At 42.0% G+C, this 13,172-nt stretch overlaps 1 protein-coding gene and 1 long non-coding RNA gene across 2 annotated transcripts in view; one reads left to right on the top strand and one right to left on the bottom strand.

Moving 5' to 3' along the window:
* Positions 1–4,350: 4,350 nt before the first annotated feature.
* On the bottom strand, positions 4,351–9,752 carry LOC109916701 (peptidyl-prolyl cis-trans isomerase-like). The gene is made up of 6 exons (XM_020516440.2): positions 9,570–9,752; positions 8,609–8,639; positions 7,348–7,436; positions 6,071–6,167; positions 5,495–5,570; positions 4,351–4,784 (listed from the first exon to the last, which is right to left on the bottom strand). Exons 1-6 carry the CDS (start codon positions 9,636–9,638, stop codon positions 4,649–4,651), a joined length of 498 nt encoding a protein of 165 aa, XP_020372029.1. The 5' UTR covers positions 9,639–9,752; the 3' UTR covers positions 4,351–4,648.
* Positions 9,753–10,010: 258 nt separating this feature from the next.
* Positions 10,011–13,172, top strand: part of LOC125487366 — a 21,578-nt gene continuing 18,416 nt past the window's right edge. Inside the window, exon 1 of the long non-coding RNA XR_007265848.1 lies at positions 10,011–10,146. This is a non-coding gene — a long non-coding RNA (uncharacterized LOC125487366). The remainder of the gene's footprint in view (positions 10,147–13,172) is intronic.

Below are 13,172 nucleotides of genomic sequence, written 5' to 3'. Positions count from 1 at the left end.
GGCAGGCGTAGCTTGGGCCCATGCGGGTACCCATGGCTACCCCCTTTATCATGGACTAGTCTTTAGAATCAGACTCATTCTTGGACACATGCATCTCCATCAAGGACGGACAACTCAGTACCTCACTCTACTGCAAGCCTACTGATAACTTCATGATACTGCACTTCTCTAGCTTCCACCCTCAACATACTAAAAATGCCATCCCTATGGACAAGCCCTATGCATACACAGGATCTGTTCAGATGAGGAGGAATGTGATGGACACCTGAAGGTGCTGACAGATGCCTTCATAAGAATGGGATATGATGCTCAACTTGTTGATTGCCAGTTCCGACACGCCTCAGCGAAAAATTGAAATGACCTCCTTGGAAGACAGACATGGGATACGACTGATAGGGTACCCTTCGTCATCCAGTATTTCCCAGGACCTTATAAACTATGCCATGTTCTTCGCAGCCTTCAACGTATTATCAATGACGGTGAGCACCTCGCCAAGATCTTCCCTACGTCTCCACTTCTCGCATTCAAACAACCACCAAACCTTAAACAGACCATTGATTGCAGCAAACTACCCAGCTTTCAGGACCACATTGACCACGACACCATAAAACCTTGTCATGCAACCTCTGCAAGACATGTGAGTTCACTGACATGGACACTACCATCAAACATGGGAACACCACCGACCACATGCACGGTAGATACTCATGTGACTCAGCCAATGTTGTCCATCTCATACGCTACAGGCAAGGATGCCCTGAGGCATGGTACAATGGCAAAACTATGCAGGATACACAACAATGCAGAGTCGCCGAGCAGAGGCTGATAGCATCAGGATGGCATCAACCGGGATCCTGGGGTCATGTCGCAATACAGGTGACCCCACCACACTCGTGCCCGCCCGCACGCGCCCACACACACACACAAGCACAATCTCTCTCACCCACACACCTACACGTTCCCACATACAAGCACTCACTCTCTCTCCCTCCCACACACGCTGCACGTTCTCACACACGCACTCTCTCCCCCCCAACCACAGACATGCACATACCTAAGTCTCTGGTGCGAACATACGTTTGCAGGTACGTTGAATTTTGTTGACAGTCAATGTGGCATTTTATAAATTCTTACTTTGGAAATAAAACCAGTCTGACTCCAAGTTAATACACAGCCAGATTCTAAACAAGGCCTCACACCTAAAATGCATTTCTGACCTGCCGTGTCACCTCTGGTATACTTGTGAAACCTTTAGTTATCTCAGGGCAGTGACCTGAAAGATATTCTGGGATTTGCATATTAATCTTTTCTAACTGATGAAAAATTTAACAGCCATTTGAGATGTGTTCAATACAATTGCATCAGTTCAATGACCCTTTGATCTTTTGCTTATAAGATGTATCTGATGCCACCTCTCCCACTGACACCTGAAGAACTCGCAGTCTGAAAGCTTGCATTTTCAAATAAACCTGCTGGACTATTACCTGGTGTCGTGTGATATCCATCCCAGTCCAAAACCAGCACCTCCACGTCATAGCATGTGACTGTCACATCGCCAAGCACCTCTGTCCAATCTGCAGACATGAATTCAAGCTTCTAATCTCCTGGCATTTCTAATTTTGCACTATAACATCCAAAGCTGTAAGACCTGCTGCTGCCAGAAAATGGGAAGAGTGTAGATTTAGTGATATTGACTCCAACTCTCTGTTCAGAGGCTTCTTCTGCAGTTTATGTTTCTATTCTGACGTTCCCCATGGGACACTGCTCAAATGAAGCTGAGATGACAACACTGCCACCGATTGTTTTAGCGCTCAACTCAAAGACTACTTATGCAGGTCAAATACACTCTCTCTTTTAGGTTAGTGACAAAAAAACCCTGCAGATGCTGGAATCTAAAGTAGACAACAGGATGCTGGAAGAACACAGCAGGCCAGGCAGCATCGGAAGAAAGGAGCAGTCAACGTTTCAGGTATTACCTTTCTGCTTCTTTCCTTCAGATGGAGCCTGGCCTGCTGTGTTCTTCCAGCCTCCTGTCTGACCTTCTAGGGCAGACATGACTTGAACCTTTGTCTCCAGGCCTAAAGCCAAGGACACTACCACTGCATCACGTGAGATCTTTAGATTATAGCCTGTCCCCATGTATTTTACAGGTGTCAGTGATGACTATTTTCTGTTTACACCTGTAGACACATTTATTTCACTTGTCCTATTACCTTACATTATCATCCCTTTTATCATTTGAATCACTCTTACTTGCAACTCCATGACCATTGTTTGCTCTCAACACATGTAACACCTAAATTTTCCAGCTGACAAGTGATCAATCTGAAATGCAAACAACCTTAAATTCCTTTGAAGTCACTGCTGGAAATTTCAAAGTAATTTGGATTTCAGATGTCCAGCATCCAGCCTTTTGCACTCAAGGCCAAAGCTACCACATGCTTTTTAGGACAAAAAAAAAAATACTTTCTTGACTTGGCCAACAATCTTCAGATGTATACACCTGATCTGTGTTCACTTCACAATTGCAGCACTATTTATATTGCCTTTCTCCATTCCTGTCAGGATAAAAATCACTTTCAGTTCTCCATGTTGAATTCCAACCACTAAAGCCTATTTTAACTTCTCTGTATTGTCTTGGAAGTCTGTCACTGTCCTCAGTATTTACCACGAGTTCATCTAAAGCCTTTTAAATAGTGCTGTGCAGAGCAGAAAGAACAATATTCTCATACTAAACTTGCTAATTCTCTAGTTCACCTCCACTCATCTTTGTCCCTTAACCCATTTTGTCTGGACTTCATTGTCACTTTAATCAGTATGCTTTAAATTTTGGAGCTTGTGTTGTACTTTCCAAACTGCCTTTCAAGACATCCATATACACATCAGCTACATATTAAAAAGCTGAATGCGTTACTGTTAGTAGACTAGTAATCCATTCTATAATGAGTTCAAATCCCAAGCTACCTGTACATTAAATTGGAATAATTAATGCTAAACAGCCTTTAGGCAAGAACTGCCATTCTTAATCTAGTCAACCTTACTTGAAACTTCAGGCCTGCTGGTAAGCTTGTCAGAGGTAGACATCTCAAAACCCCTCAGGCCACCTAATCACAAAGATATAAGAAAGACTAACCATACCATTGACACATCCTCCAAATAAGTTAAACTAGTAAAAAATTCACCTGAAACACCTAGGAGCAGCAAGTAGACCATACAGCCTTGGGCTTCCAATCAGCTCAGCTTGGTCTCAACTTTGCTTCCCTCTGCCCAATCAATCCAAGGTGACTTTCACTTAAGTCTTTTCCAAATGTGGATTATTCTTACTGCCAGATAAGTTACCAAACTGTGTAGTCAGTGCTTATTAAAACATGGGTGCAGTAACATCTAATTCTCCAGTTCCCTATCATCCCATCTCCAGAACTTCTGAAGAGTGGGCAGAGCCTTCACAATTTGACTTCCCTCTGAAATCTTAGGTTGCCCAGCTGGACCAAGAGGTGACAAAAGGGATAAAATTTATTAAAAATTCAGCCAAAAATAACACCACTACCTCAAATTCCAGAGCTGAGTAATGTCTCAACCATTTCCTTATAACAAGTCTGCTTCAAAGGAACTGTATTTGTATTCCTTAATCCTTGTATACTTACACAACCATTTACAAACTGGTTTCAGGTTGAATGTAACTAGAGGCTGTAGACTATTCAGCTACAGCAGTTGAAGTACAATTATGGTTGATTGAGCATTCCTGCCTGTTTCCTGTAACCCTTTAGTCCAAAAAAACCTACCTCAAAAGTAGTGTCCTAGCACCAACTGCAGTGAATTCCAGATCTGCAACCCTTAAGTGGTAAGACTTACCAAATCTTAACCACAAAAATGGGACTTCATTCCTAGTTCAGAATCCTCTTAACCGGTTCAGTTGACAGAGCTAACTATAGACTGAATGGTTCAACATCCCATGTTTAAATGTCTACTTTTAAAACTAACCCTTGTTCTACATTTGCCCCACAAGGATAGCATCTACTTTGGTGTACTCAAATTAGGATCTCTTCTTCCAAAAACTTAAAGTATGGCCTAAACTGCTCAATCTCTCAAATAGAAGCCTGTTACCTCTAGAAAACTAGTGAGCTTTCTGAACTGCCTACCATGCAATTACATCTCTCCTTAAGCAAGAGGACCAAAACTGTTCAGAGGACTCCACAGGCTGATCTTTCTTCCATTATGTACACCTACTGATGTTACTCATTTAACATGAGCTTGATTCCTAAAAGCCAAATACTACCCTCACTTATTTATCTGGGTCACCATTAGTTGTTAGGGTACCTTTAGAACTGAAATTGAAAGGACAGACAGAACCAGGTGACAAGTTTTTTTTAATTTGAATGTAGTGATTCAGTATAAGGCAACAGTAAATAATTACATCTGGATGGCTGTTCCCATTATAAAACAAGCATTGGTCCAGTAGCTGAATGAAGCAAAGCACTGCCATATCACTAGTACCAAGTGTTATACTTGCCCAACTACACCATAGCATGAATGACTAATCATGACAAACAAGTGATGATCTTTGAATTTCACTTTTCTGACAATGAGAAGGAAAGATTCTGGTCGTCAGTTGGGTGGGCTACATGCAGTAGCTGTTGTTGGAATGCTTTCAATGCAACTCCCCACAGTCAGCAATGACAACAGGAGAACTTGTAGCCCCACTTCTTGATCCCACTGCTTCCATCGCCTTCACAACATTCATGCCTTCTATAACTTTTCCAAACACAACATGTTTTCCATTTAACCTGAAAAAAATTTAAAAGGACAACTCAAGTTTCAGAAACTCAATCTTATGTCAATATATCAAATGAGATTCAGTTTGGGCATGATGCTCAGCTTTACAAGTTCTGTGGTGATCATGGTAAAGAAACCAGATAAACAGGGAAATAAAATGGCAGAGTTATGAGGGAAAGGAGGAGAATTGGTTTAACCAAGTCACTAGGTCAGTGCCAAGGATTCATTTTTAAAAATTGTAAGTCACAAGAATGAGCCACCTTCAGGCCAACACATTCCAGTGGTAGAACACACGTCAAGCCTTTTAGTCTAGTCTTAGCAATGGCAAAATATTTCCACCCTAGTCAGGCTTGTGAACCACTATCCCTCAATACTGTAGTGGGTGAACTTTTATCTCAGCACCAATTTAAAAGTGGTGGCAAGACAGTGAAACCAAGTCCCAGATTACATTGAAGAAAACAATTAATGCTGCACCAAAATAGCCTTAAACATAAAACTTGGGATATTAGCCAGCAAAATACTGCAAACCCAACTAAGTGAACTTTACATTTGTTTCTTCATATTTTATCTTAAGTCAGTCTGACCCAACTCCACCCTCAGCAACGGGTCATGATATGATCCATTTGCTAGAATGTGCATTATGCAGTCTCTGGAACATCAAAAGTAGCTGCAACACAACAGCAGACCACCTGATTGACTAGCTATAGACAAGAATCCTTACCAATCAGTTTTTGTAGTACAGATGAAGAACTGTGACCCATTTGTATTGGGCCCAGCATTGGCCATTGACAATATACCTGTAATTAAAACAATTAAGTTACCAACAAAAGACCAGAAGTCCAAAACAGTAGTATACACCAAAGAATTTTCCCCAAACCTCCCAACTTATGTAATACAACAGACCAATGTAGTGCTGGACTACACTGACAGGCTCAAGTTCAAACAGGCATCAGGTAAGGCAGATTTAGAGCCCCAACTACATTCTGACTGCTGCCCAGTAACTTGCTCATCACAAGTTTAGAAATTTATGTACCTTCATGCCTTGAAGGTTTGTGGTTTGCAGGTCTGTCTTTCAAATACCCACCCCACAGCCATCAAGTCAGGCAATAGGACTTTAATGCAGAGCTTTCTGGCTCAGACAGGAATGCTGCTCACTAAACTACAACACCTCACACGCAGATCACAATGATCAAATGAAAGGGGAAACCACAGCTAGCATCCACAAAAAAGTTAGAACTTTTCATTTTACACGAATCCACAGATAGGTTGGAGGTTACATACAATAAATTTCATTTACCATTGCCTTCATGAAGGAGGTTAAAGTTCTCATCCTCAAACTTGGGACCATAGATGGACCTGCCACCAGTGCCATTGCCAGCTGTGAAGTCTCCACCCTGTGGAATGCAGACATTCAGATTAGTTAGACCCAGAATAATAAATGCAACCTCTCCTCAATTTCATTGGCAACAACATTTAGCACCTAGCTGCTGTACCATTTCAGCACATTCTGAAGATTGGTATTATTATTCAGTTGTACAAGTTGCAGATGCAACCACCATTCCAGTGGAAGAGTCAATACTGAAACATGCCATTTTTCAGACAGGCAATATTAACGGTTTGACGGTTTGTAAAGAATACTATCACATTAATGTCAAGAGTATCCTGTCCATTAGTGATCTTAAAAATTCTGGTCATCACCACATTGCTGCATACAAATTGGTTGAGCTCTTACTGGCTACTTTTTAAAAACAAGCCCTAGCTTTAAAAACATTATGGAACATCTTGCTCAAGAGCTTCTAGTCCTGAACAATCTCCAAATAGCAAAGATGAGACTGAAATTTCAGTCTTGAGTCGCCGAGCAAATCTTTCTAGCTGTGGAAAACATTAGTAACTTGGAGGATTTTTTAGGACTGTCATTCTGCTGTTGCTGCTGAGTTTTAGCATGCAGCTTTCAAATTGTTGATTTTGCATTGCTACCAGCCAATGACCAGGTATTTCCAATGCCTGGAATCAGCTCCTGTATTTGTTGCATCTCAAAACCCAACAATTCTCTTCCTGATAGTACGGCCTCCCCATACACAATTCAAACATGCTGTTAATCTTTTAAGAGTTAACAGACAGCTTCACCAAAATATTCCAGATCCAAATTTTAAACCAAAATCAGTTACAAGATCCAGATGAAAACTGGAAAGCTTGCTTTCACCAAATCCACATTTGCTTCATGTGGAGCAAGGCTGCAACTGACTAATGAGCCAGAGATATTGTGCAGAGGACTGCTTCTGTTCCAAACCAAGAAACAATCTTGAAGAGTTATTGCCTAGATATTTCTGGTTTGAAATACAAGATGCAACAAGATTGCATGTCAGGTGATTTACTATTACAGCTGGAAGCAACTCCAGACATTTGACTGAAGGCAACCAGCAAGTAATTTACTTGGTCTAACTTGTCCAAGGTATTCATTTGGAGACGTAAACTGTGGCAGGAGTTAATACCTGTATGGTATTTCAATTCACTTAGTCTGAACGAAAGTTATATATAGTTACTAAGTATATCCAGTTCTTAAAGGAGACTTACCTGGCACATAAAGCCAGGAATTATTCGGTGGAAAACTGATCCTCTGTAGCCAGAACCTTGTTCCTTTAAGCACAGTTGACGGAAGTTCTCTGTTTAAAGGAAAGATTTGAGCAAAACTCCAACCTTCTAATGGAAGTGAATAGGTGAAATGCAGTCACTGCATCTCAACTGCCTTCTGTCAACCACACCTCCTAAAAGCTTGCTATCACATTATATTCAAATTATAGCCAGCATTCAGAAGTGCTCCATAATGTCTATCAATTCAAACAGCATTTGGGATCAAAGTCAACTTTGGGTTGCTCCAAATAGAAAGTGGCAAACTAGCCATCCTAGAGAATTATACATCATTGAAAGACTTTCCTTCCTTACCATTCAGCCTGAAAGATGCAAGTTCAACTTAAAAAGCTTAGGGGGAAGATATTACCCTAAATAAAAGGAAGTACACGTCCATACTAATAGATCTGAATATAGCAGGGAAGGCAGTCAAGGTAGTGCATGGGAAGTTTTTTTAACTAGCATGTTAATATACATTAGACACCCAAGGCAGTTGGGACCTGAACCGAGACTTTCTGGCCCAAGGGTAGGAACACTACTAGTGCCACAAGACCCCTAATCACCTTTATTACTCAAGGAACAGAATAAAAGCACAGGGAACTTTATGTTGGAGTACTGTGCATAGTTCTTGTCAACCATAGGAATAGTGAGATTGCACTAGATGGGCTGCAGAGGAGATTTACTTGATGTTACCTGGGTTGCAAGTTCTGTACAAGTGGAAAAATTGAGTAGATCTTCCTTAGATCCTCTCAGCTTTGCTGTTCCGAGTACCAGATTGATAAGCTTTTTCCATTAATAGAGGGGGTCAACAGTCAAGGACAAGTGATGGAACACCAACAGCCAAGGTAAGGAGAAGGGATTCCAAACAAGATTGAGAGTCTGTAACTCACTAAAAAAGGTGAGAGAGGGGCCAAGTCTTCAACATTTAAAGCAGTATTTAGATATTCACGGATAAATACCCTTTAAGGCTATGGGTGAAAAGAGTGGAAAATAGGATTTAGTGGTCAGATCTGTCAATTAGTGTACATCCTCTTTGCCAAAAACCATATAGGCTATTATACTACCTGATATTAATTTATCAATATCCTAAAATTGCTTAAGTTACAAATAGTTTGTTTTCCATTCATATTGGCTGTAAACCTGGTCTTAAATGATGCAATGAAAAACCTCAATGGAGCATAGGAGAAAGAAGTATTCATTTGCTCACCTGCAGTCTTTGGAACAATATCCTTTCTTAGCTGGTGGATAGAAAGAGAGAGCAAAGATTAGATATTTAAAAAAAAACAAAAAATAGACACCTGCACTCTCACAGGCACAATGAACCGGCATGAGCAATAATCATTCTAACAAAAGGGTATACAGCATTTTTGAACCAATTTTCAGAATTTACAAAAGGGAAGACAAGGGATTAGATGGAAAGCAATCACATTTTAGCAAGACGTGCTGCCACAAGAGGCACAACCAAAGTAGCATAGGCAATGAAACAAATCACTAGGTAAACTCACAGGGAGAGAGCGCAAGTTAACATTGCAAGTCCAGTGACCCTTCTTTGTAACTGGACATGGGTAAGGGGCACGGGCACATGGTCACAGACCAGCAGGTGACAGTCCTTAAGAGCCTAGCAGGAGGTCTGTCAGCCATTTGGGAAACTCAAGACAGAGAGGTGTGGGAACGGGAAAAAAAAATAAAAAGGATGTTTCACAGCATAGTCATGAAGGGCACACATCCTTATAACGGGGCAAGAGGAAGAAAAGGGAAGCAAAACTAAAGGATTGAAGGAACACGTTTCCCTCTCCAAGCTCAATTAAAAGAATGAGCTTATTAAAAAAGGAAAAGCCAAAAAAAAACACTGTAGGTGGGGAGAAGAAGACGAAGACGAAGAATATTGATCAGATAGTAATCGAATTGTGCATTAGTTAGAGACTTCGCCCACTCCAGTCGAACACCCCCAGATTTCGTTAATACAGAGAGAGATAGACGATCAAGAGGCCCCCTTTTCCCCATCCATCAGCACCCACCACATCCCATCGAGAGCCATCAGCAGAAGGGGAAGCGAAAGAGACAAAATGGCGGCGATGGCCATTTCTCCCTCCCCTCCGCCCCAGGTAACGACCCCCAACATTGGGAACGGCTAGCAGCGCACAAAATAACAGTTAAACCCGCCCGACCTCAAAAACGATGCGTCCCGCTGGCTGGTTGCCGATCGAGATGTCAAAGAAGACTTTGGGGTTAGCCATTGCCTCTCGCCTTCGCCTTTACCTGCTCAGAAAGAACACCACCGCGGTCTACCTTCCACTCACCCGCCCCCCTTCCTTTTATAGACTGCGCAGCGCGGCCTGTCCCGTCTCTCCGCGACCACCTGATTGATACCCATGTCGACCAATCGACGATCGGATGTCCCGGCGATTGACGGCCGATCTCACCAATCGGCTATAGGCCCACCCACTCCAGTTGATAGATGGGCGCTACCACCAATCGACGGCCGGAAAACGGCACCCGCCACGTTGACGGACGGCCCCGTCTACCAATCGGCAACCGGCAACCCCGTTGATGGGCAGCCATCTCACCAGCCGGTGGTCAGTCCCCCACTGGGAGGGCGGGCATCGGCAGTAAAACTGGCGGCGGCAGGACAAATCACATGGCGGCGGCGGCTGCCTGATGGACGGGCGGGCGGGCCAATGGGAAGAGAGCGCCGCCGACCGCCTGCCTAAGCTGATCAAAAATTCCCATCGGAAATGCTTGCTCGTGAGTGTTAAAAAAAGGGTGTTTTATTATTTTTTCCCCCAAACTTTAATTTTTTTTAAAGAAAATACATAAACTCACAAGGATAGGATGGTAGAAGGAATGAGCATTATGCGCTCACCTTAGGTCGGCGAAACGGTACAAATTCCATGCATTGATAACAGTAAAGGCTGACAGGTGTATAGCCCCCGTGTTTTAAATATGCAAAAAAAAAATCGTTATGGCAGATGTAGGAGAAAAAAAACTGACTTAAGTTTGTATTAATGTGGGTGACCTGGTTTAATTTCAGTGAAAAGGGGGATGGTGGGAGGGGAGAGAGAATGATGGAAGTTATTTCCGGCCCATTTTTCCCTTCGCACGGAGCTTCGCTTTTGACTTTTGTTTTAATCCAAACAAAGTAAATTATAAAGAAGAGTCTAACGTCGTCGTTACTTCAGTTGTTGGTCTGGGAGGAAGAAGAGGGGAAAAACAACCCTTTTGTTGGTCGAAGAGAACAGCCCGCTTTGTGGTCTCAAGATGGTCACCGGTTTCGCAGCTTCCAGAATGTTCTGTGTGGTCAAGCTGCAGAGGTGATGGGCGGGCTAAAGCAAATCACATCACATTCCCACAATTAAATCCCTCTTCAGAAATTTGCATCGAGCGAAATTGTGAATTCGGACCTCATTTTTTTTCTTTTTCCCCTTTTCTTAAATTTTGTTTTGCCTGCAGTGTACCTTATGAGGGCTTGGGGCTCAGTAAATTTCTCTGGCGCTCATCGAAATTGTGAATGCACTTTGTTTTGCTTTTACTTCTTTTCCGCTCCCCCCCAATTCTGTGTGCAACAAACCTGGCAAGGGCGCTGGTGTTAGCTCAGTAAATTTCCCTGGCACTCATTGAAATTGTGAATGGTTTTTTTTTTATTGTTTTTCCCCCCGCCCCCCCAATTCTGTGTGCAGCAAACCTGGCCAAGGTGCTGGTGGCAGCTCAGTAAATTTCTCTTGCATCCATCGAAATTGTGAATGCATTTTTATTGCCTTCCCCCCCGTGTGCAGCGAACCTGGCCAAGGTGCTGGTCAGTAAATTTCCCTCGCATCCATCGAAACCCTAAATCTCCATTTTGCTTTTCTGTGTTGCAGCAAACTAATGAGTGCATGATGTCAGCCCAGTAAATTTCAGCTGCGGTGGTCAGAATCAAAAATCTTTTATTTTGCTGATTTTTTTTTGTGTGTGTGCACCAAAACTAGTGACGTGCTTGTGACAGATTGGTAAATTTCTGTTACACTCATCGAAATTGTGAACCCGTTTTTGCTCCTTTTATTTTTGTGTGCAGCAAATCTACTGAGGGGTGCTTGTGTCAGCCCAGTAAATTTCTCTTGCACTCATCGAAATTGTGAATTCTCTTTTTGCACTATTTTAGATTCAGTGTTTGTATGCAGCAGAGCATTGTGAGGTGCTTTTGCAACCCAATAAATTTCTCTTACATCATCAAAATCACATATTCTCTTTTTTTGAATGTGTAGCAAACCTAGTGAGGTGCTTGGTGTCAGCTCAATAAATTTCTCTTGCACTCATGAAAATTGTGAATCCCAAATTTGCACTTTTTTCTCTTTTTTTTGAGTAAATATATGCAACAAACCTAATAAAGTTCTTGCAGGAACACTGTAATTTTCTCTTGCACTAATCGGAAACATAAATCCCCTATTTCTCAATTTTTTTTGATATGAATGTGTGCAGCAAACCTTGTAAGGGCTTGTTGTCAGTTCAGTGAATTTCTCTTGCACTCATTGAAATTGTGAATCCTGTTTTTGCCTTTATTTTAATCTTGTGTGTGCAGCAAACCTGGCAAGGTGCTTGTGTCAGCTAAGTAAATTTCTCTTGCATTCAACAAAATTGTGAATCCCATATTTGCTCAATTTACCTTTTTTGTGTGTATGTGTAGCAAACCTAGTGAGGAGCTTTTGTCAGACCAGTAATTTTTTTTTTGCATTCATCGAAATTAAAAATTCCTTTTTTTTGCTCATTTTTAAAAATGCAGTGTGTGTCTGTGCAGTGAACCTAGTTAGGTGCTTGCGTCAGCTCGTAAATTTCTCTTGCACTAACTGAAATTGTAAATCCCCTTTTTGGTCTTATTTTTGCGGCAAACCTCATGAGGTGGTTGTGTTAGCCCAGTAAATTCCTCTTGCACTTCCTCATTTTGGTCAAGTTTTCATACTTAATAGTATGCCAGAGGGGCAAAACAGTTTAAAAACAACCAGTATTAGTGGGAAATGAATGTAGTGGTCGTACTGGAGCATTGTTGTGAGGAATACGAAGGCAGTGGTAGCTGTAAAATTGCCACTGCCTCATTAGAGAGAGTTGTATGGTGGTAGTTTAACCTGAGGGTCACTACGCCTCAGACGAGGGGAGAGATTGAGAAGGTGAGTCATTCGTGATAACCTCAGCCACTGTGGGAAATTAACCCACACTGTTGGTGTCACTCTGCATCGCAAACCAACTGTCCAACCAACTGAACTAATCAACCTCCCACTGTCTGTATATGTAATTCACAAGTGTTACTGTATTTTTCCCTTTTCTGGAGTATTGCTTTGACATTTGGGGTGTGGTCAGTTGGAACGGTGATGTTTCCCTATCAAGGAAATGTGCAAATAAATAAGAGATGCAGCAGGGATTTGAAAATAAAGCAAAGAACTGTGGATGTTGGAATTCTTGAAACGAAAACACATTGCTGGAGAAATTCAGCAAGTTGGGCAGCATCTGAATAGAGAAAACAGTTAACTTTTCGAATCCAGTGACCCTTCTTCAGAACCATCTTCTCCAGTTGTGTCGAATTTCTCCAGTAATTTCTATTTTTGTAGCAAAAAATTCTCTTTGCTTCAGGCATTTAAGCGAATGCCATCAACAATCAAATTCTTAGACATAGCAGGAACTGCAGATGCTGGAGAATCCGAGACAACAAGGTGCAGAGCTGGATGAACACAGCAGGCCAAGCAGCATCATAGGAGCAGAAAGGCTGACGTTTCGGGCCTAGACCCTTCATCAGGGTCTAGGCC

This window comes from Rhincodon typus, chromosome 40 (genome assembly GCF_021869965.1).
Source record: "Rhincodon typus isolate 14 chromosome 40, sRhiTyp1.1, whole genome shotgun sequence".
Taxonomy (NCBI): Eukaryota; Metazoa; Chordata; class Chondrichthyes; order Orectolobiformes; family Rhincodontidae; genus Rhincodon; species Rhincodon typus.
This window is presented reverse-complemented; position numbering and strand designations above follow the sequence as displayed.